Source organism: Bombina bombina, chromosome 4 (assembly GCF_027579735.1).
Source record: "Bombina bombina isolate aBomBom1 chromosome 4, aBomBom1.pri, whole genome shotgun sequence".
Lineage (NCBI taxonomy): Eukaryota > Metazoa > Chordata > Amphibia > Anura > Bombinatoridae > Bombina > Bombina bombina.
This window is the reverse complement of record NC_069502.1, coordinates 691,918,800-691,941,689: the sequence shown is the minus strand read 5'-3', so window position 1 is coordinate 691,941,689 and position 22,890 is coordinate 691,918,800. Positions and strand designations below refer to the sequence as shown.

The following is a 22,890-nucleotide window of genomic DNA, read 5'->3' as shown; positions in this document are numbered from 1 at the left end:
TAGATACTGAACATGCGTCTTTGTTGTCTGTGTGATTTAGAAAGAGTATACAATTGTAATCAACTTTCTAATTTACATAAATATGTAATAAGCTTCATTCTCTTGCAGCATCTAATATAACCTTTCTGGGTTTTAAGACTTTCATTGATTTCTATGGCATTTGCTGCCTCAAGGGTGGCGGTTTTAACGATAGGTATGCTGCGGCGGAAAAGACGCGAGCGTACCTGTTGAATGTTTGCTAAATTGGGAAGATGGTCAAATAGAGTTGAATGTGAATTTGAAACATCTGGAATGACCTAAGCATCAATCTGCGTCGGATTGAGATTGCGGGAGCGTACATTACGTCACACATTTCAACATTTGACGATGTTGATGCTTTGTTAATTACGGCGGATTCAATTTGCGTCTAATATGACGCGAGATTCAAGCGGGTTCCATCGTATTATCAGTTGAAGCTTTGATAAATCGGCCCCATAGTCTACAGTCTACTTCATATTCTGAATATATATGGAGTTATTAAAGGGACAGTCTACTATAAATTAAACATTCATTATTCAGATAGGACTTTTAATTTTAATCAACTTTCAAATTTACTTTTATCATCAAATTAGCTTTTTTCTCTTGGTATTTTTAGTTTAAGCTAAACATAGGTAGGCTCATATGCTAATTTCTAAGCCTTTGAGGGCTGCTTCTAATCACATGCTTTTTAAATCTCTTTTCAACACAAAGAGACAGAAAGTACACGTGGGCCATATAGATAACACTGTGTTCAGGCACAGGGGTTATTTAAGATTTAGCACAAAACAATGCTAAATTTAAGACAATAGATAATAAACAGTCACAGTCATGTGATCAGGGGGCTGGAAGAAGGTTCCTAGATACAAGGTAATCACAGAGGTAAAAAGTATATTAATATAACTGTGTTGGTTATGCAAAACTGGGGAATGGGTAATAAAGGGATTATCTATCTTTTAAAACAATAACAATTTGATGGTAGACTGTCCCTTTAAATGGCACTGCTTGTTAAAGTTCTGCATTGAAATTTAAATAGGTTCTTAATTGAATCCTCTAGCTTTGTGGGCAGAGAGACAAGTAGTCCACATTGTTACACTTCTCTTGATTTACTGTGGTAGTTACTCCTCCTGTAGGTGACCCAGTCACAAGGTCAGTTTTACCAGACTGGTTCTTCTTTGTCTGAAAGATTCTGAGCTGAATGAGAGAATATTCTTATTAATAACTAGTGACTGGATGTCCAGTACACTATGACAATGCCTTCCATTCAAGCATGTCAGGATCATGAGATCTCTTCCTTCACTACACAGTTGTCATATTTAGAATATTTGTATAAGAAATTCCTAAACAACATTCTATAGTTTCTGAGTTGGTATTTGCAGCTAAAGGAAAAGATCAAAACAGTGCATATCGACCAATGGAATATTGTATTGTGTATTAACTTACCCTATATATTCACCAAATATATTTATTAATGTTACTTTATATAATACAAAAGTTTTCGGGCCTGTATACTTTGAAGACATTATAAAGCCAGTCCACCAGTCAACAGGCCTGTGTACAAAATTATTCAGTGGTGACCTCCAATGGACGATTTACAACTTTTCTATTTCCAATAAAAGTTATCATGATATGAAAATATCTGTATTTCAAAGGACAAACAAATGTTCCACTTGACATTAGTTCTTCCAATTTAATCATAATACATAACAAATGTTAAAAGGGATGTTAAACAGTTAGTTTCATTGTTGTAAAAAAAAAAAAAGCACTATGCAATGTATTATACTTTGGGCTCGATTTATCAAGCCTTCTCCTGCACTACTACTGCAGGATCTCACAAGAGAACCTGCAGTCCGAATTTATCAAGCAGCGGCCCTACACTCTTTTCCACTTCTTATGTGGAGAGTTTCAATCTCCCTGGTCTTGTCCGACCAGTACGAGCTGCGGTGGACATGTGCACAAACAGATTTTTTATTATTAAAAAAGATAGATAATCCCTTTATTACCCATTCTCCAATTTTGCATAACCAACACTGTTATATCAGTACACTTTTTACCTGTGTGATTACCTTGTATCTAAGCTTCTGCAGACTGCCCCCTTATCTCAGTCCTTTGACAGACATGCATTTTAACCAATCAGTGCTGACTCTTAAATAACTCTACGGGAGTGAGCACAATGTTATCTATATGGCCCACATGAACTAGCTCTGTCTGACTGGTAAAAACTGTCAAAATGCACTGAGATAGAAGGCGGCTTTTAATAGTTTAGAAATCAGTTTGAGTCTACCTAGGTTTAGCTTGCAGCAAAGAATACCAAAATTTTATGATAAAAGTAAATTGGAAAGTTGTTTAAAATTGCATGCCCTATCTTAATCATAAAAGTTTAATTTTGACTAGACTGTCCCTTTAAATGGATTTTACCTTTTATTTAAATTTTAGACTACATTTGTGCTTCCTGTTACAACTCTACATGAATGATGAGACCTTTGCATGTCATAAAACTTCTAGTTTAGTGAATAACTAGATAACAGGTAGTCAGATTAGCTCATGCCCAGAACTGACAGAATAAAAATGTAGGTTTTAAAATCCTCTGCTCTTAAAGGGACAGTGAACACCAGGATTGTGGTTGTTTAAAAAGATAGATAATCCCTTTACTACCCATTCCCCAGTTTTGCATAACCAACACAGTTATATTAATATACTTTTTACCTCTGTGATTAACTTGTATCTAAGCATCTTCTGACAGCCCCCTGATCACATGACATTTATTTATTATCTATTGACTTTCATTTTAGCCAATTAGTGCAGTGTCTGCCACAAGCCACGGGCGTGATCACAGATGGCTCTGGAGATAGAATATGTTACTACTTTGTTGAAGTTCGCAGGTTAAAATCACAGTCTCTCTGAACAGTAAATATTTTTTGTCTTTCTCTTATGTTCATGCTAAAGTTCTCACTCAAACACTAGCAATCAGGAAAATAGTTTTAGGAGCTTAAAAACCTTTGGTTGTTAAAGGACTCGTATGAGATTGGGCGGATTGATATCCGCAGCCTCTGAGGCTGCGGACCAGTTAAGAAGCAGTGGTCTTAAGACCACTGCTTCATAACTGCTGTTTCCAACGAGCCTGAAGGCTTGTGCGGAAACAGGGGCATCAGGGGCCATCCGGCCCTTGATAAATCGGTCCCCTATTTTGAATTTCAAATAAGCAGTAGATTTTTTTCAGACAAACTTATTTTTTGGCACATTTATTGGCCCCCTGTATCATGTGACAGATATCATCCAATCACAGACTAGTATACGTTTACCCTGTGAGCTTGTGCACATCCTCAGTAGGTTCCCCAGAAAGTGTGAATATAAAAAGCAAAATTTTATAATGGAATTAAATTGGAAAGTGTCTTAAAACTGCTGCCCTTAATGAATAATAAAAGTTTATTGGGGGGGGCGGAGCAACGAGCGGAACCGGCAGGACGCATCTTGGAGGAGCTCCTGTTCTACATACAACATATTTGAGCCTTTTTTAGGTTCCTAAGGGATATTTAAGATCCTTTGGTGATTATAACTTTACAAGACCGCTGTGGAGTATGAGCCTATCTAGGTTGGTTCTTTAGCCTATGCTGTTTAACCAAACTAAGCGACACTGTCTGACAGGCCGCAGTGTTTTAAGCTACCGCACATTCCCCCCCCCCCCCCCCAGGCGACTGGGTTACGATTAGTCCTACTTGACTACACATTATGGATATCGATATAAGGGGAACAGAAGATGCTATTTCTTAGATTCTCAACGAACACTTTGCTGGACTACGCTACCTAATTGCGCAGAGTTTTGCAAGTTGCTCGTCCCCACGTGACACCGAAGATGGCGACCGAGAACTCAAGGCTTCTGCCGAAAGAGATGTGGAGTCTCTAATTGAATTGGTCTTGGAAGAGGCTGCAACACTCTACACTGATTATGATGGCACACGTGAATTTGGGAGCAGGGATACGGAGGAATGCAGTGTTGCTCCCCAACACATGGGGAAGATTGTTCAGATCCCCCAGCGGTGGTATATGCCTAACCCGGGGAATGTCGGCAGTGACTTTACAATGCAGCAGAGTCCCTTGCAGCTTGATGTGGGTGGCTCAGACACACGGAGACCTGCACTTCTCAAGGAGGGAGCTGTGTTTACCCTTGGCTTCCCTGGGAGGCGGCCCGTTGGTGCGCGTATCCCAACCCTTCATAACAGCCCTGTGGACACATCCAATCTTTGCTGGTTAACACTAGTTGAGCCGGGTTCAGCTCTGAGACACCTGATTTCTGTTGTGGCATCACCTGGAAAGGGGTTATCTAAAGTCGAGATCCTTGGCCTCCTGCACCCTTATACCCTTATACCCACATGCCCACATGCTCATACCGGTAAGACTTTTCTTTCCCCCAAGCAGAACGGGCATCGGCTAGAAAGTTGAACTTTTTTCCTGAACAAAGCGGCTTACTAAATCCTCCAACTGCCCGCTAAGTTCTATTATCTTCTGGAGTACCTTACATATTATCCAGCGGTTTTGGGAAGCAGTTGCAGCAAGCCTAGTAGATCAAGCTTCTAAAGGCTTTCCAACAACTTGACTCTCAGTGGCACCTCTATCTCTGTAGATGTTTTTAGAGGTCCTACTCTGTGTCCGTATTGTACAACGTTATCAAACTGACTTATCAGTGACTATATGGAATAGAGCCGTTACCAAATAATAACTGCTGCTAGAGATAGCTGGACTTTTGTTATACCAAAGACCCCATAAAATGATTGTATTTGTCTTGTATGCTTTGTCTAATTTACTGCTTACAATGAGGGCCTTTAACTGTAATGTCTTCTAATTAGTATGTTGGTGGGATATGGAGCAATCGCTGTGACACACTAAGCTGCTTTGCCACTAAAGTTAACTCATGTTCCTTTACAGCAGGGTAGATCTATATCAGGTACATACACCGTATGCTCAGACATATATAGCTCCCTGGGTAGTTGATGGGGGTGACAAGATACTAACCCATGACTCATGTTATATGCTCAAATTATGATTCCTTCTTGTTAGACATTTGCCCTGTCATTGTAAAGCACATGGCTGGGTCACTGGCTATTAAAAACTACCCTACAGTCACACAATATGCTTCTTTGTCCCCTACACAGTATTAGGTCAGCTAACTCCCACCCAGTCTGGCCAGATTAGTGGGGCCCATATTTTATCACTATAATGCCAGTAGTGGCTATTGCCACTATAACAAGCCTACATCTAATGCTACTAATTTTTGCTCTTTTATACTAATACTTACCAGGGGTTGTGCATATACGTATACATGATCGAATATCCATGAGCTAAGCTGGACTGTATACTGCATAATCTGTTCTGTGGGGGAGTGGGGCTGTTAGCAGAGATGTTTTATAATTTCACAGTGTGCTCCATACCTAAGTCACAGCCAACTTGCCTCATGTATAAGTTTCTTTAGGACTGCCCTTCTAGATACTGAATGTGTGTAGGTCAATTTCCATACTTCTCATCACTGTGTCTTTAACTATAAATTTAATTTTATGATAATCAATTAGTGGCCATGTACCCCTCTATTATATTATCTTAGCCTAGCCCTCCTTAAAAGGTTCCCATTTAGATAGTTCACATAAACTGATCATCCCCCTATTTGAACTTCAATAGTCATGTAAACTTATGGATGAGAGGCTTCTTCTTGATACTGGCTCCCAGGGCAATCCATAACCCTATCTGTTGGGAAAAGCACATTTGATACATAGAGAGTTATATCTATAGCCTTACTCTATTGTTGTACTCCTACGGACTTTCATATCAGCAGGGGCCGAAGTCTGGGAGTGGTTTGGTATCCAATTGTGTGTCTAACCTTCTGTTCCCATGTTATTACTGTTAGCCATTTTACGTTAAAAGCCCGAAGGGGGCAATGTTATCACATTTTTGGTCCATGAGTGACCACCTACAGCATCAGTTTTTCCTCCCCTGTATTATATAAATTTGTTGGGGTACCAAGAGTGTCCCCTTGTGGTATTGGAGGAATTCTCATATGTCAAAATTTCCTTTGTCTATGCATGATTCTTAATCACTTATACCATTCTATTGTTATTTTGACTGAATCTTCAATAAAGCTTTTGAAATTTAAAAAAAAAAAAAAGTTTATTTTGACTTCAGTGTCCCTTGAAGTGAAGAGCTCCTGAGTAAGGTGGTGCTGTCACTATTTTAGCCATACATTGTATTGGGGGAACCAGAGTGTATAGGGTTAATTTTGCATTGTTTGCCAAGACCAGGAAGTTCACTGCTTGTTTGAGTGAGGTCTCTGCTAGTTTTATTTTGACTTGAGATTTTTGAGATTATTTGTATAATTGAATTAATATAGTTAAAGGTGCTACATATTTATATAAGCAGGGAAAAACCATGATGTCTCAAAATTGGGGCAGTGTTTTAGTTGTATCATATCTGTGGTTGGCCTGTTAATTTCTGAAGTTTCCCCTACAACACTCATACTATACTCAAGAGTAAAATAAAATCTAATTTTTACTACCAGAAATTGATAACATTAGTTTGTCTAACCTGTTCTTCCCCCATTTTTCTTGTCCATTTAAACAAACATCTTCTCTTAAAAATAGTATGGCCCAAATAACTCACTGGGGCCTATCTATCTGACGGCCCGTGTTTCTGGCGAGTCTTCAGACTCGCCAGAAACAGCAGTTATGAAGCAGCGGTCACAAAGACCGCTGCTCCATAACCTGTCCGCCTGCTCTGAGCAGGCGGACAGACATCGCCGGAAATCAACCCGATCGAGTACGATCGGGTTGATTGACACCTCCCTGCTCGCGGCCCATTGGCCCGCGAGTCTGCAGGGGGTGGGGTTGCACCAGCAGATCTTGTGAGCTGCTTGTGCAATGCTGAATACGGAGAGAGTATTGCTCTCCGCATTCAGCGAGGTCTGGCGGACCTGATCCGCACTGTCGGATCAGGTCCACCAGACTTTGTTAAATAGAGGCCATTGGCTTTTTGAGCACTATATATGAGGGGCTTGTCTGTTTCTTACTTATATACTGATTTTCAAACTTTTGACATTATTCTAAACCAAAATACACCTGCTAAAGAGAGCACTGATAGGTGCTGCACATCTTGTATACAGTACACTACAAAAATTCTGAATTTTTATTTAAAAAAAGTAACCTCTGAATGTAAAGATAATACATTAAGCTTCATATTTTATCACTTTTATCAATCACATTCTTTCTGTTTCATATTATTTCTGAACGCTGCTATGAAACATACAAACACTGTTTTTTTTTTATTCAATTGCTAGTACAGAATACAGAGATTATGAAAAAGTCTATGTGCCAGAATTGTAGGCAAAAATGTTAGATATGCGGCTAGGAAAATTACCCATTCTCTTTTGTGGTGGATTATAAGCACTTCCTTTGACTAAGTTCATTGCCCTAGAGCTGATTTTTATTGTGTGAGCCAGTCTGTATTTATAGCAGTATCACATGACGGAATCTTCTCTGCAATGACTCTGTATTGATATTCAAATATATATATATATCTTAGAAAACATAATAACTGCCCCCAATGAACTTCCAAACCGCATACAAAATAATTCATGAAAATAAAATAATTCATGTAAATGATTGTGTGTAACTGGAAACACCACAGTATATTATTTTTGTAAGAGGTTTTGTTCTGCAGCACTGTGGATATTGCAGATATAGTAGCTTTAGTGTATTATGCAAAGCAATGCGTCTCTGCAGTGCACGTTAGTGATGCCTGAAAGACGTGTTTGCATTGCTCACACACAAAGCATCCTGCTGCAGTACAGAACATTCTCATGCCTCGTCCCACGTCCCCCAGCATGGCAAGATGCCTCTTTAGGACACATTTCGCTAGTTTGGCTTCTGGTCTTTTGGCACATGTGAAATTATTAGGATTGAGGCAGTGGGTGGATGGAAGTAAAATACTTTGAGTCCTTTTTATTTTTCCTAATTGATTTGAAGGTTTTTTTTTCATTCTTATTGTGTGTGAAGATCAGAAAATCGGAGCAAATGTTACTGCATGTAAATTATGACCAAGTCCATTCACTTGCTCTTGTGTGTTATATGATAAGGGTGGGAGAACTGTGCATAACATTTCTGAAATATTGTTTGTATGTGTTTGCCAAATGCAAGAATTAGATGTCTCATCATTAGTTGGGAACTTATAGAATTCCTTGGTAGTTATATCTTCCACTGATGGTATAGGTAGTAGTACTATAGTAATTATATGGGTTACTACTACTATTATATATAAATGTGTGCTGAAAATAACATTAAAAACATTTTTTACAATTTGTGTTCTAGAGAGAGGGAAAAAAATGGAGTTTTATTAAGTTATTTTTTTTTATCAACGTGTTATTAGGTTTTCAGATTTAGTGGCAAACAAAATAAGCAAATGATACAGCAGATAGTGTAATAAACAAAACATTTTCGCAACTTGTCCTCAATCAAAATTGAGACCGAATCTATGAAGAAAGGACTGCTTGAGGGGCTTCCGTCCATGCAAAATCAGTAAATATTGAACAAATGAAAAAGAAAAGCCAAAGTTGAGAGGTCATTGTTCAGGGTTCAATGAGAGCATGCTATAGTACAATTACAGTATTCTACCCAGGGCTTTTTTAATAGGTTCACCACCCAGCTAAAATTTTAGCCAATATCAAACTTAAAGGGACACTCAAGTCAAAATTAAACTATCATGATTCAGATAGAGCAGCAATTTTAAATAACTTTCCAATTTATTTCCATTAACAATATGTGCATAGTCTTTTTATATTTACACTTTTTGAGTCACCAGCTCCTACTGAGCATGTGCGTGAATTCACAGAATATACTTATATGCATTTGTGATTGGCTGAAGGCTGTCACATGATACAGGAGGAGTGGAAATAGATGTAACTTTGAAGTTTGTCAGAATAAAATCTACTACTCATTTGGAGTTCAGACTAAGTGCTATTGCATTGTCTTGTTATCATGCAGTTGTTGATTATGCAAATCTACTGTATTTACTGGTCCTTTAAATTAGTGAATAAAGTATAGAGTGCCACACAAGATATAGCTAGTGACTACTAAAATGTTATAATTAACCAAATAATTCCCACCTTGCTAAATTTCGTTCACGTATATACAGAGCTACAGTGATATTGATACAACACTGTATCCTCAATTGACATACGCATATAAAAAGAAGTTAACAGATTTAGTGTCTGAACCCAAACATCAAAGGAATCAAAGTCTTCATCCTTGTAACTGTTCCTGAGTCACTGCTACACTGACAACTCTATGACAAAATAAAGCAAAACACAGAAGCGCAAGTATAGTAACAATTTAATTATGTAATAAAAACGCACAATCTATAACCTCACATCTTATTTGAGGTATTTAAAGAAGCAAAACAGTCACATCACTTATCCCGTGTACCATATGTCCAGAACCACAGTCTTCAAAAGTGCATGTAGGGAGAATGGAAAATGGCACCATCAAAAGGTAATACACATCTCAAATAGTCATCTAGCTGAACTTCCCTGCTAGTGGTCTCATCGTCTCTACCCTTTGTTTTATAGGGACATTGTACACTAGATTTTTCTTTACATAAATGTTTTGTAGATGATCCATTACATAGCCCATCTGGGAGTGTTTATGTAACAATTTAAAGTTTTGCTTATTTTTTTAATAACATTGTGCTGATTTTCAGACTCCTAACCAACCCCCAATGTATCAGATGTAGATCCAGGTCTACAGATTCTGGCTGCTATTGTTGGTGACTGTAATCTGTCTTTTAATAAGCAGGGGAGGCGGTAGTGTCTGCCCTTTTTGCTTTCCCAGTCCCATTCACTGGGTGTCCCAGCCTAATCTCATCATCAGTGCTAAACTGGGAGCTTGTGCATATTCTTCTATATAGCAGTGTCTACTGCAAGCAGTTATATGAAAAGTGGTGTATACTGTCCCTTTAAAGGTCCCCGGTATCACTTCTGATCAGTTAAAACTAGTGGCCTGGATTCCCCTCAAGCTGGCACCAGGGACACTGGCAATGTATAATACAACATCACTCCCAAAGTGGGTGTGGACTGACGCATTTTGTAGGGTATCACTTAACTTTGTTTCTAGTTAGCTAGATGTCACTTAAAGGTCACATATGCATCACCCCTAAAAGACTGGTGCCAGTCAAGCAGATTGTTACTGCACAGGGCCCATGCACTGTCTCCTTTCTTGTCATATATATTGTTTAAATAATACTGCAACAAAAAGAAGACAGCGCACCTCCGACTCAAGGTATTACTTTATTACAATCCAAGTGACACACACTAGTAACATAACTTACTAGAATTCAGATAAAAAAGGGCCTCAATAAAACCGCAATAAATGGTATTCCACAGCTGCAATGTTCGTGGCTGTCTGCATCGACTCCCAGCGTTGACCCAGTACAAACAATTCCCGGCCGGTATCAGGGGGGTGTAGCTGGTACGCTACGTCACAGGCTGCTTCGCAAGACGCTCTTGCAACTGCTGCTACGGATCCACAACAAGACCAAAAGACCTCAACGCGTTTCGCTGGTGACAACCCGGCTTTCTCACACTCTTGAGAAAAGCCGGGTTGTCACCGGCGAAACGCGTTGAGGTCTTTTGGTCTTGTTGTGGATCCGTAGCAGCAGTTGCAAGAGCGTCTTGCGAAGCAGCCTGTTACTAGTGTGTGTCACTTGGATTGTAATAAAGTAATACCTTGAGTCGGAGGTGCGCTGTCTTCTTTTTGTTGCAGTTTTGTTGGCTTTCCTCCGGTGGAACAAGAAACCCATCGTTTGTTGATCAGCTGCACTCCGCTGAGACTCTTCATTCTCTTTCCCCCTGTTGGATGCTTCAGTGTGTGAATTTGTTTCTACCATATTTCAGGACACACGCAGTTTGGTAACGTAGCACAGTTCTCTGCTATCATTCTTTAATTGTTTAAATAATATTAACTATGCTACAAAATAAAATATTCACTTGCATGTTTCTGTGAAATAGACATCTCAGAACAGAAATGAATGATCAAATGTTATCACAAAATTAGTTGCTTGAAGAAAAAGATGGGCACTGTTTATACAGAACTACAAAGACCTGCACACTATAGATATGTTATGATAGTTCTTTATTTTCAACAAGATTAGTTTTCAGCAAATATGTTTTAGCTTTCTTACCTACATAGCAGCAACAAGGAGGGATGTAAATATATTAATATAGGGCTTACATGTTGTGCTTTTAATTGCTCTGTTATACACAAAAAACTAAAGGCTAGATTATGAGTTTTGTGGTGAGCTGAAAAAGCAGCGTTAACATGTCCTAACGCTGCTTTTTCACTACCACTGCTATTACGAGTCTTGCAGGTTTAGGGGCACCGTACACTGTTTTTTGCCTTATCGCAAAACGGCTTACGTAAACTTCGTAAAGTCTTTTTTCTATGGGACTTCCATAGCGCCGGTATTATGAGTCTGTCCTGGGAAGCCAAAAAGTACATCCCCCTACCTCCAAGATTCCTAACGCATTCTAAAGTCAGTAGTTATGATTTTTACACTACAACGCTGTAGCATAAAAATCATAACTAAAGTTCTAAAAAGTACACTAACACCCATAAACTACCTATTAACCCCTAAACTGAGGCCCTCCCGCATCGCAAACACTATAATAACATTTTTAACCCCTAATCTGCCGCTCCGGACATCACCGCCACTAGAATAAACATATTAAACCCTAAACTGCCGTACTCCCGCCTCGCAAACACTAGTTACATAATATTAACCCCTAATCTGCCACCCCTAACATCGCCGACACCTACATTATATTTATTAACCCCTAATCTGCCGCCCCAACGTCACCGCCACTATATTAAATTTATTCACACCTAAACCTAAGTCTAACCCTAACACCCCATAATTGAAATATAATTTAAATAAATCTAAATAAAATTTATATCATTAACTACATTATTCCTATTTAAAACTAAATACTTACCTATAAAATAAACCCTAAGCTAGCTACAATATAACTAATAGTTACATTGTAGCTAGCTTAGGCTTTATTTTCTCTTGTTAAGTGTATCCAGTCCACGGATCATCCATTACTTGTGGGATATTCTCCTTCCCAACAGGAAGTTGCAAGAGGATCACCCACAGCAGAGCTGCTATATAGCTCCTCCCCTCACTGCCATATCCAGTCATTCTCTTGCAACTCTCAACAAAGATGGATGTAGTAAGAGGAGAGTGGTGTATTATAGTTAGTTTTTTAACTTCAATCAAAAGTTTGTTATTTTTAAATGGTACCGGAGTGTACTGTTTCATCTCAGGCAGCATTAGAAGAAGAATCTGCCTGTGATTTCTATGATCTTAGCAGAAGTAACTAAGATCCATTGCTGTTGTCACATATTCTGAGGAGTGAGGTAACTTCAGAGAGGGAATGGCGTGCAGGTTTTCCTGCAATAAGGTATGTGCAGTTAATATTTTTCTAGGGATGGAATTTGCTAGAAAATGCTGCTGATACCGGATTAATTTAAGTAAAGCCTTAAATGCAGTGATAGCGACTGGTATCAGGCTTATTAATAGAGATACATACTCTTATAAAAGTGTAATATAAAACGTTTGCTGGCATGTTTAATCGTTTTTATATATGTTTGGTGACAAAACTTATTGGGGCCTAGTTTTTTTCCACATGGCTGGTTTGATTTTTGCCTAGAAACAGTTCCTGAGGCTTTCCATTGTGGCAATATGAGTGGGAAGGGCCTATTTTAGTGCTTTTCTGTGCAGCTAAAAATACTGACAGAGACATTCAGCTTCTTCCTGCATGATCCAGGACATCTCTGAAGGGCTCAAAAGGCTTCAAAGTCGTGTTTGAGGAAGGTAAAAAGCCACAGTAGACTGTGGCAGTTGTTGTGACTGTGTTTAAAAAACGTTTTGTCATTTATTATTCTGTTTTTGTTATTAAGGGGTTAATCATCCATTTGCAAGTGGGTGCAATGCTCTGCTAACTTGTTACATACACTGTAAAAATTTCGTTAGTGTAACTGCCTTCACTGTTATTTCAAATTTTGACAAAATTTGTGTTTCTTAAAGGTGCAGTAACATTTTTTATATTGCTTGTAAACTTGTTTAAAGTGTTTTCCAAGCTTGCTAGTCTCATTGCTAGTCTGTTTAAATATGTCTGACACAGAGGAAACTACTTGTTCATTATGTTTGAAAGCCATGGTGGAGCCCCATAGGAGAATGTGTACTAAATGTATTGATTTCACCTTAAACAGTAAAGATCAGTCTTTAACTATAAAAGAAATATCACCAGAAGATTCTGACGAGGGGGAAGTTATGCCGACTAACTCTCCCCACGTGTCAGACCCTTCGCCTCCCGCTCAGGGGATGCACACTAATATGGCGCCAAGTACATCAGGGACGCCCATAGCGATTACTTTGCAGGACATGGCTGCAATCATGAATAATACCCTGTCAGAGGTATTATCCAGATTGCCTGAATTGAGAGGCAAGCGCGATAGCTCTGGGGTTAGACGAGATACAGAGCGTGTAGATGCTGTAAGAGCCATGTCTGATATTGCGTCACAATATGCAGAACCTGAGGAAGGAGAGCTTCAGTCTGTGGGTGACGTCTCTGAATCGGGGAGACCTGATTCAGAGATTTCTAATTTTAAATTTAAGCTTGAGAACTTCCGTGTATTGCTTGGGGAGGTATTAGCTGCTCTGAATGACTGTGACACAATTGCGCTATGGCTCAAATCCTGGTCAGCTGATGTGACTTCAAAGTCTAAATTACTCAACATTCCTTTCAAGGGGCAGACCTTATTCGGGCCTGGTTTGAAAGAAATTATTGCTGACATTACTGGAGGTAAGGGTCATACCCTTCCTCAGGACAGGGCCAAATCAAAGGCCAAACAGTCTAATTTTCGTGCCTTTCTAAATTTCAAGGCAGGTGCAGCATCAACTTCCTCTGCTTCAAAACAAGAGGGAACTTTTGCTCAATCCAAGCAGGCCTGGAAACCTAACCAGTCCTGGAACAAGGGCAAGCAGGCCAGAAAGCCTGCTGCTGCCTCTAAGACAGCATGAAGGAGCGGCCCCCTATCCGACAATGGATCTAGTAGGGGGCAGACTCTCTCTCTTCGCCCAGGCGTGGGCAAGAGATGTTCAGGATCCCTGGGCGTTGAAGATCATATCTCAGGAATATCTTCTGGACTTCAAAGCTTCTCCTCCTAAGGGAGATTTCACCTTTCAAGATTATCTGCAAACCAGATAAAGAAAGAGGCATTCCTAAGCTGCGTACAAGATCTCCTTGTAATGGGAGTGATCCATCCAGTTCCGTGGACGGAACAAGGACAGGGGTTTTATTCAAATCTGTTTGTGGTTCCCAAAAAAGAGGGAACCTTCAGACCAATTTTGGATTTAAAGATCCTAAACAAATTCCTCAGAGTTCCGTCATTCAAGATGGAAACTATTCAAACCATTTTACCCATGATCCAAGAGGGTCAGTACATGACCACAGTGGACTTAAAGGATGCCTACCTTCACATTCCGATTCACAAGAATCATCATCAGGCATTACCAATTTGTAGCTCTTCCATTCGGGTTGGCTACAGCCCCAAGAATTTTTACAAAGGTTTTGGGCTCACTTCTGGCGGTCCTAAGACCGGGAGGCATAGCGGTGGCTCCTTACCTGGACGATATCCTGATACAGGCGTCAAGCTTTCAAATTGCCAAATCTCATACAGAGATAGTTCTGGCATTCCTGAGGTCGCATGGGTGGAAAGTGAATGAAGAAAAGAGTTCTCTATCTCCTCTCACGAGGGTTTCCTTCCTAGGGACTCTAATAGATTCTGTAGAAATGAAAATTTACCTGACGGAGTCCAGGTTATCAAAACTTCTAAATGCTTGCCGTGTTCTTCACTCCATTCCCGCCCCACGGTGGCTCAGTGCATGGAAGTAATCGGCTTAATGGTAGCGGCGATGGACATAGTGCCATTCGCGCGCCTGCATCTCAGACCACTGCAATTATGCATGCTCAGTCAGTGGAATGGGGATTACACAGATTTGTCCCCTCTACTAAATCTGGATCAGGAAACCAGAGATTCTCTTCTCTGGTGGTTATCTCGGGCCCATCTGTCCAAGGGTATGACCTTTCGCAGACCAGATTGGACAATTGTAACAACAGATGCCAGCCTTCTAGGTTGGGGTGCAGTCTGGAACTCCCTGAAGGCTCAGGGTTCATGGACTCAGGAGGAGAAACTCCTCCCAATAAATATTCTGGAGTTAAGAGCAATTTTCAATGCTCTTCTGGCTTGGCCTCAGCTAGCAACACTGAGGTTCATCAGATTTCAGTCGGACAACATCACGACTGTGGCTTACATCAACCATCAAGGGGGAACCAGGAGTTCCCTAGCGATGTCAGAAGTCTCCAAGATAATTCGCTGGGCAGAGACTCACTCTTGCCACCTGTCAGCGATCCATATCCCAGGTGTAGAGAACTGGGAGGCGGATTTTCTAAGTCGTCAGACTTTTCATCCGGGGGAATGGGAACTCCATCCGGAGGTGTTTGCTCAATTGGTTCTCCGTTGGGGCAAACCAGAATTGGATTTCATGGCGTCTCGCCAGAATGCCAAGCTTCCTTGTTACGGATCCAGGTCCAGGGACCCAGAAGCGGCACTGATAGATGCTCTAGCAGTGCCTTGGTTCTTCAACCTGGCTTATGTGTTTCCACCGTTTCCTCTGCTCCCTCGTCTGATTGCCAAAATCAAACAGGAAAGAGCATCAGTGATATTGATAGCGCCTGCGTGGCCACGCAGGACCTGGTATGCAGACCTAGTGGACATGTCATCCTTTCCACCATGGACTCTGCCTCTGAGACAAGACCTTCTAATACAAGGTCCTTTCAATCATCCGAATCTACTTTCTCTGAGACTGACTGCATGGAGATTGAACGCTTGATCCTATCAAAGTGTGGCTTCTCCGAGTCAGTAATTGATACCTTAATACAGGCACGAAAGCCTGTCACCAGGAAAATTTACCACAAGATATGGCGTAAATATCTTCATTGGTGTGAATCCAAGAATTACTCATGGAGTAGGGTTAGGATTCCTAGGATATTGTCCTTCCTCCAAGAGGGTTTGGACAAAGGATTATCAGCTAGTTCTTTAAAGGGACAGATTTCTGCTCTGTCTATTCTTTTACACAAGCGTCTGGCAGAAGTTCCAGACGTTCAGGCATTTTGTCTGGCTTTTGTTAGAATTAAGCCTGTGTTTAAACCTGTTGCTCCTCCATGGAGCTTAAACTTGGTTCTTAAAGTTCTTCATTCTATTGATATCAAACTTCTTTCATGGAAAGTTCTTTTTCTGATGGCTATTTCCTCGGCTCGAAGAGTCTCGGAGTTATCTGCCTTACATTGTGATTCTCCTTATCTGATCTTTCATTCAGATAAAGTTGTTCTGCGTACAAAACCTGGGTTTTTACCTAAGGTGGTTTCTAACAAGAATATCAATCAAGAGATTGTTGTTCCATCATTATGTCCTAATCCTTCTTCAAAGAAGGAACGTCTTTTGCATAATCTAGACGTAGTCTGTGCCTTGAAGTTTTACTTACAGGCTACTAAAGATTTTCGCCAAACATCTAACCTGTTTGTTGTTTACTCTGGACAGAGGAGAGGTCAGAAGGCCTCGGCAACCTCTCTTTTTTTTTCGGAGTATAATCCGTTTAGCCTATGAGACTGCTGGACAGCAGCCTCCTGAAAGGATTACAGCTCATTCTACTAGAGCTGTGGCTTCCACCTGGGCCTTTAAAAATGAGGCCTCTGTTGAACAGATTTGCAAGGCTGCAACTTGGTCTTCCCTTCATACTTTTTCCAAATTTTACAAATTTGATACTTTTGCTTCTTCAGAGGCTGTTTTTGGGAGAAAGGTTCTACAGGCAGTGGTTCCTTCCGTTTAAGTTCCTGCCTTGTCCCTCCCATCATCCGTGTACTTTAGCTTTGGTATTGGTATCCCACAAGTAATGGATGATCCGTGGACTGGATACACTTAACAAGAGAAAACATAATTTATGCTTACCTGATAAATGTATTTCTCTTGTAGTGTATCCAGTCCACGGCCCGCCCTGTCCTTTTCAGGCAGGTCTAAATTTTAATTAAACTACAGTCACCACTGCACCCTATGGTTTCTCCTTTCTCGGCTTGTTTCGGTCAAATGACTGGATATGGCAATGAGGGGAGGAGCTATATAGCAGCTCTGCTGTTGGTGATCCTCTTGCAACTTCCTGTTGGGAAGGAGAATATCCCACAAGTAATGGATGATCTGTGGACTGGATACACTACAAGAGAAATAAATTTATCAGGTAAGCATAAATTATGTTTTTATTTTACAGGCAAGTTTGTAATTATTTTAACTAGGTAGAATAGTTATTAAATAGTTATTAACTATTTAATAACTACCTAGCTAAAATAAATACAAATTTACCTGTAAAATAAAACCTAACCTAAGTTACAATAACACCTAACACTGCACTATAATTAAATCAATTCCCAAAATTAAATACAATTAAATAAATTAAATTATATTAGCTAAATCACAAAAACAAACAAATACTAAATTACAGAAAATAAAAAACAAATTTCAGATCTTTAAACTAATTACACCTAATCTAATAGCCCTAGCAAAATAAAAAAAGCACTATCAAAATAAAAAAGCCCCCCCAAAATAAAACCCCTAGCCTAAACTAAACTACCAATAGCCCTTAATAGGGCCTTTTGCGGGGCATTGCCCCAAAGAAATCAGCTCTTCTTCCTGTAAAAAAAAAAATACAAACACCCCCCCCCCAACAGTAAAACCCACCACCCACACAACCAACCCCCGAAATAAAATACTAACTAAAAAAACTTAAGCTCCCCATTGCCCTGAAAAGGGCATTTGGATGTGCATTGCCCTAAAAAAGGGCATTTAGCTCTATTGCGGCCCAAAGTCCCTAACCTAAAAAATAAACCCACACAATACACCCTTAAAAAAATCCTAAAACTTACCCCCGAAGATTCACTTACCGGGAGAAGTCTTCATCCAAGCTGCAAGATGTCCTCATGAAGCCGGCAAAAGTGGTCCTCCAGACGGGCAGAAGTGGTCCTCCAGACGGGTAGAAGTCTTCATCCAGTCGGCATCTTCTATCTTCATCCTTCCGGCGCGGAGCGGGTCCATCTTCAAGACATCCGATGCGGAGCATTCTCTTCAAACGACGGCTTCTTCGTAATGAATATCACTTTAAGTGACGTCATCCAAGATGGCGTCTCTTAGTTACCGATTGGCTGCTAGAATTCTATCAGCCAATCGGAATTAAGGTATAAAAAAATCCTATTGGCTGATACAATCAGCCAATAGCATTGAACTTCAATCCTATTGGCTGATTGCATCAGTCAATAGGATTGAAGTTCAATCCTATTGGCTGATTGCATCAGCCAATAGGATTTTTTCCACCTTGAAAAAAATAACAATTTAATAACTATTCTACCTAGTTAAAATAAATACAAACTTGCCTGTAAAATAAAAATAAAGCCTAAGCTAGCTACAATGTAACTATTAGTTATATTGTAGCTAGCTTAGGGTTTATTTTATAGGTAAGTATTTCGTTTTAAATAGGAATAGACTTAGGTTTTAAATAGGAATATACTTAGGTTTTAAATAGGAATAGACTTAGGTTTAGGGGTTAATAAATTTAATATATTGGCAGCGACGTTGGGGGCGGCAGATTACGGGTTAATAAGTGTAGGTAGGTTGTGGCGACATTGGGGGTGGCAGATTAGGGGTTAATAAATATAATGTAGGTGTTGGCGATGTTGGGGGCAGCAGATTAGGGGTTCATAAGTATAATGTAGGTGGTGGCGATGACTGGAGCGGAAGATTAGGGGTTAATAAGTATAATTCAGGTGTCGGCGATGTTGGGGACGGTAGATTAGGGGTTAATAAGTGTAAGATTAGGGGTGTTTAGACTCAGGGTTCATGTTAGGGTGTTAGGTGTAAACATAAAATGTGTTTCCCCATAGGAATCAATGGGGCTGCGTTACTGAGTTTTACGCTGCTTTTTGGCAGGTGTTAGACTTTTTCTCAGCCGGCTCTCCCCATTGATGTCTATGGGGAAATCATGTACGAGTAGGTACGACCAGCTCACCACTGACTTAAGCAGCACTGGTATTGGAGTGAGATATGGAGCAAAATTTTGCTCTACGCTCACTTCTTGCCTTTTTGACTCCGGGTTTGTAAACACCCGTAAAACCTACACTGTAGGTAAGTGAGCGGTGAGAAAAAACTGCTGGTTAGCACCGCACAGCTCCTAACGCAAAACTTGTAATCTGGCAGTAAGCATATAATGAATAAATCTATCTTTTCATTGTAAAAGAATTTGTATTGCATTTGTCTCTCCATCTCTCTGATAAAAGCATCATCAGAGCTACGAGAAATTACCTTTTTGGATTGCCAGTCTCACAGTTTGTGGGTCTGAAGATATTTTGAAACAAAGTGAGCTGCCCCTCTCTGTTCCGATTAGTGGCGATGTGTTTTCCATAGGAAATAATAGGGATTTCAGTTTCAGAAAAGTCCACCAACATCGCCAGTGATCTTGGATCTCGGCGTGGGGGGAGGGTGTATTCGAACTATGTTTACACCACATGGACTGTGCATTCAGTAAAACAAAAAAATGGTTTCTGTGTAGCAACCGTTCAAAAAATCTATATGTAAATTCAATTTCACTGTACAGTCAGTAGATTTTTCACATGGGAAAATTTTGTCACTAAAAATCTGGGGAGACTGATATGGCTGAAGAGGTGCATCCAAGATGGAGATCAGGGCTTTAAAAATTAGAAAGTCACTGCAATGTTTCTCCATGAAAATACGGGTTACTCCCATGGAATGCCCCAGAAATTACCATGGAACTCCTATATATTAGTTATGAGCACAAATGTGAATGTGACATACCAAGCCCAAAAAAACACCACCACAGTCTCCCCCCATGACCACTTCCACATAGGTTTTTATGTATATGCTTCTTGTAACATATGGCCTGGTGACCTATAGCTATACTACTTGTATTGGACAGAAGGATGTAGATGCAAGACGTTGGTTCTCAAAGAGCTGTATGATACTTTTAACTATTATACCTGCCCTAGAAAAGTGTTAAAATGTATTGTGTGTGTGGGAGATGGTAGACAAAAGGTTATAAGAAGCAACATAGTGTATAGTGGTTCATGGTATTTCTGGGCTACAAACTGGAATCCTTTCCTGCTAAAAAGAAAAGGTTGTGTCACAGTAGAAATCTCAAGGGCTTCCAGTTACTTGCCACTGACATGCATAATTTATTTCATGGAACTCAATTCGTCATTCATTTAGTCTATAAAAAAGAATATATAATAGATATGTTTTACACCCTGTGGAAACTTGTTATACTTACTTTTTAGTCTTGTTATAAACCAAATCTGGATTTACATGAGTTTACATACCGTAATGCTATTATTGGTAAAATGGTGTATGGTGGATATTTATGTATAAAATGAACTATGTTTCAAAATAATAAATTTAACAGTAGCATAGACATATTAATCATGTTTTGTTAAATAGTGCTGTGTAAACGAGACAAATTTACCATGAATTAGGGGGAAATGAAACCACCTTAAAAATACACCTGTGTCACTCATTTTGGAAAATTTAAGTTAGCTTATCCGTAAAATCAAAATCAGATTGTTTTGACGGGTCGTTATAGGGTTAAAATAACATGAAGGACATTACAGCATTACATATAATTACAGTGCTGCTATTGTTAAAAATGATATGACCTAATGGATTAGAGCATTTAATATTAAGACTACGACTCTAAATTTTATGTCACTTTAAGGGCATGATGATCAAAAATTTAGTGTCATGGAGATAAATCGCACAAAATCTTTGGATTTTTTTCTGACCTTATATTGTAAAACCCTGCATAGCGATATAAACAACTGTCAATGTAAAATTTGAGTTTCTACATTTTTTGAGGGCCCTCACCGTACTGATGAGACTTCTTTGTACATCTCGTCTGAGCGGAGAGCTTTAAATCATCGGTCCCTAAATGCATTAAAAAAAAGATATATATATATGAAACTGTTGATCCCATGTGTATGAGTGTGTGTTCAGTTTCGTACAGTTTGGGATTTTCACATTTTTGTAGATTTTTTAACTATATGATTTGTTCTCTTATTTTTTTTTTTTAGGAATTTAGATAATGGGCTGTGTGCAATGCAAGGATAAAGAAGCAACCAAACTAACAGACGAGAGAGACAACAGTTTAACGCAGAGCTTAGGATATCGCTATGGGACAGACCCCACCCCACAGCATTATCCCAATTTCAGTGTGACATCTATTCCAAATTACAATAATTTCCATGGGACAGCAGGACAGGGACTTACTGTTTTCGGAGGCGTAAACTCCTCTACTCACACAGGCACCCTTCGTACAAGAGGCGGAACAGGTAATGCTGACTTGTATTACTTTATATTGCTATTATTCCTTTACACTTTGTAATGTTCTGTGATGAACGGACACAGATTATAAAATGTATCATCATGTCACAAGATAAAGGTACAAAAAGATCTCACCAGATTCATAGATATTTCTTTTAAGGTGGTAGGTGATGCCATGGGAACTGAGAGGACTACCTCTACCTATTCTAATAATTATCTAACAACATTTAAAATTAGGGGGAGGTAAGAGGTGAGTTTAAAATCCTCCACTACGCACAAAATATAGAGAAAATAACTCATTCTGTAGTTCATTAACAAATCTAGACAGGCCAGAAGGCTTGTTTTTCCCACAGAAAACCTCTGAATTACATTGTTTCCAATGCAGCAAAGGATTCTTGGTAAGATATGCAAATTATGTTCACAATGACACACCTTTTTACTTCAAGTCTGCTTTTCATGTGTGTTACAAGCCTTCTGGCCTGTCTAGATTTGTTAATGAACTACACAATGAGTTATTTTCTCAATAATTATCTATAAAGATACATCAAATAGATCACATAACTTGGTTACAATCCTTAGTTTCATATGCTGATGTCCTTGCTAGGCTATTGAATGTGCTTGAGTGATGTTAACGCATAGTAGTGCTAGTATTTTTGTGCTACACTTGCATTCAAGCCCTATGTATTTATAGAGAACGTTTAGATATGATACATGATTAGAGACTTCCAAGCCTAAAATATTGTCCAGCTAGTATAAATGGACATTTGAAGGAGCTCTGCAGTGTTTTATGTCTTTGGTATAATGAAGATATAGGCAAAACCCCTGTACAGCCTGCTCTCCGTATAAAATTTGAAGGGTTGTACTCATTATTGAATATTTGGTACTTTTACATATTACCAATGATTGAAAGCTGATTAAAAAGGGCTAAAATTAAATAACACTGTAATAGGGGATACATTTTACTTCTTTTTGATGTGTTTACTCAATTCATGTGATGCATGTTTTTAAAGATCAGACTTGAATGCAATGAGAGTAGGAGAGAACCATTCATTTTTTTTATCTTGATTTAAAGGGACTTTAAACACTTGTCATGAGGATTTTGTGGGGGTTTTTATTCATAAAGTTTTTTTAGTTTTTAAAATGCAAATCCCTTTTTTTATTATTCGTGTTCCAATTTGTGTTTTTTTTTTACATTTACTTGTGCTTTCTGAGCGCTCTGTGCCGAATCCGTGCAGACATGGCTGTGAGTTATGTGGACAAAACCGGAAGTCTGTGCTTATTGCTGTGAGCGCGCAAGAATGTAGACATCGCGCTCACAGCATAACTAAAAATCTACTGCTGCTATAAAGTT

General features: G+C 39.4%; 1 protein-coding gene across 4 annotated transcripts in view; it reads left to right on the top strand.

Moving 5' to 3' along the window:
• FYN (FYN proto-oncogene, Src family tyrosine kinase) overlaps positions 1 to 22,890 on the top strand; it is a 444,200-nt gene that overhangs the window by 320,286 nt on the left and 101,024 nt on the right. For all 4 annotated transcript variants that reach the window (XM_053710873.1, XM_053710870.1, XM_053710872.1 and 1 more), the window contains exon 3: positions 21,290 to 21,547. In XM_053710873.1, coding sequence (XP_053566848.1) covers positions 21,301 to 21,547 — 247 coding nt within the window. In that variant the 5' untranslated portion in view covers positions 21,290 to 21,300. The remainder of the gene's footprint in view (positions 1 to 21,289; positions 21,548 to 22,890) is intronic.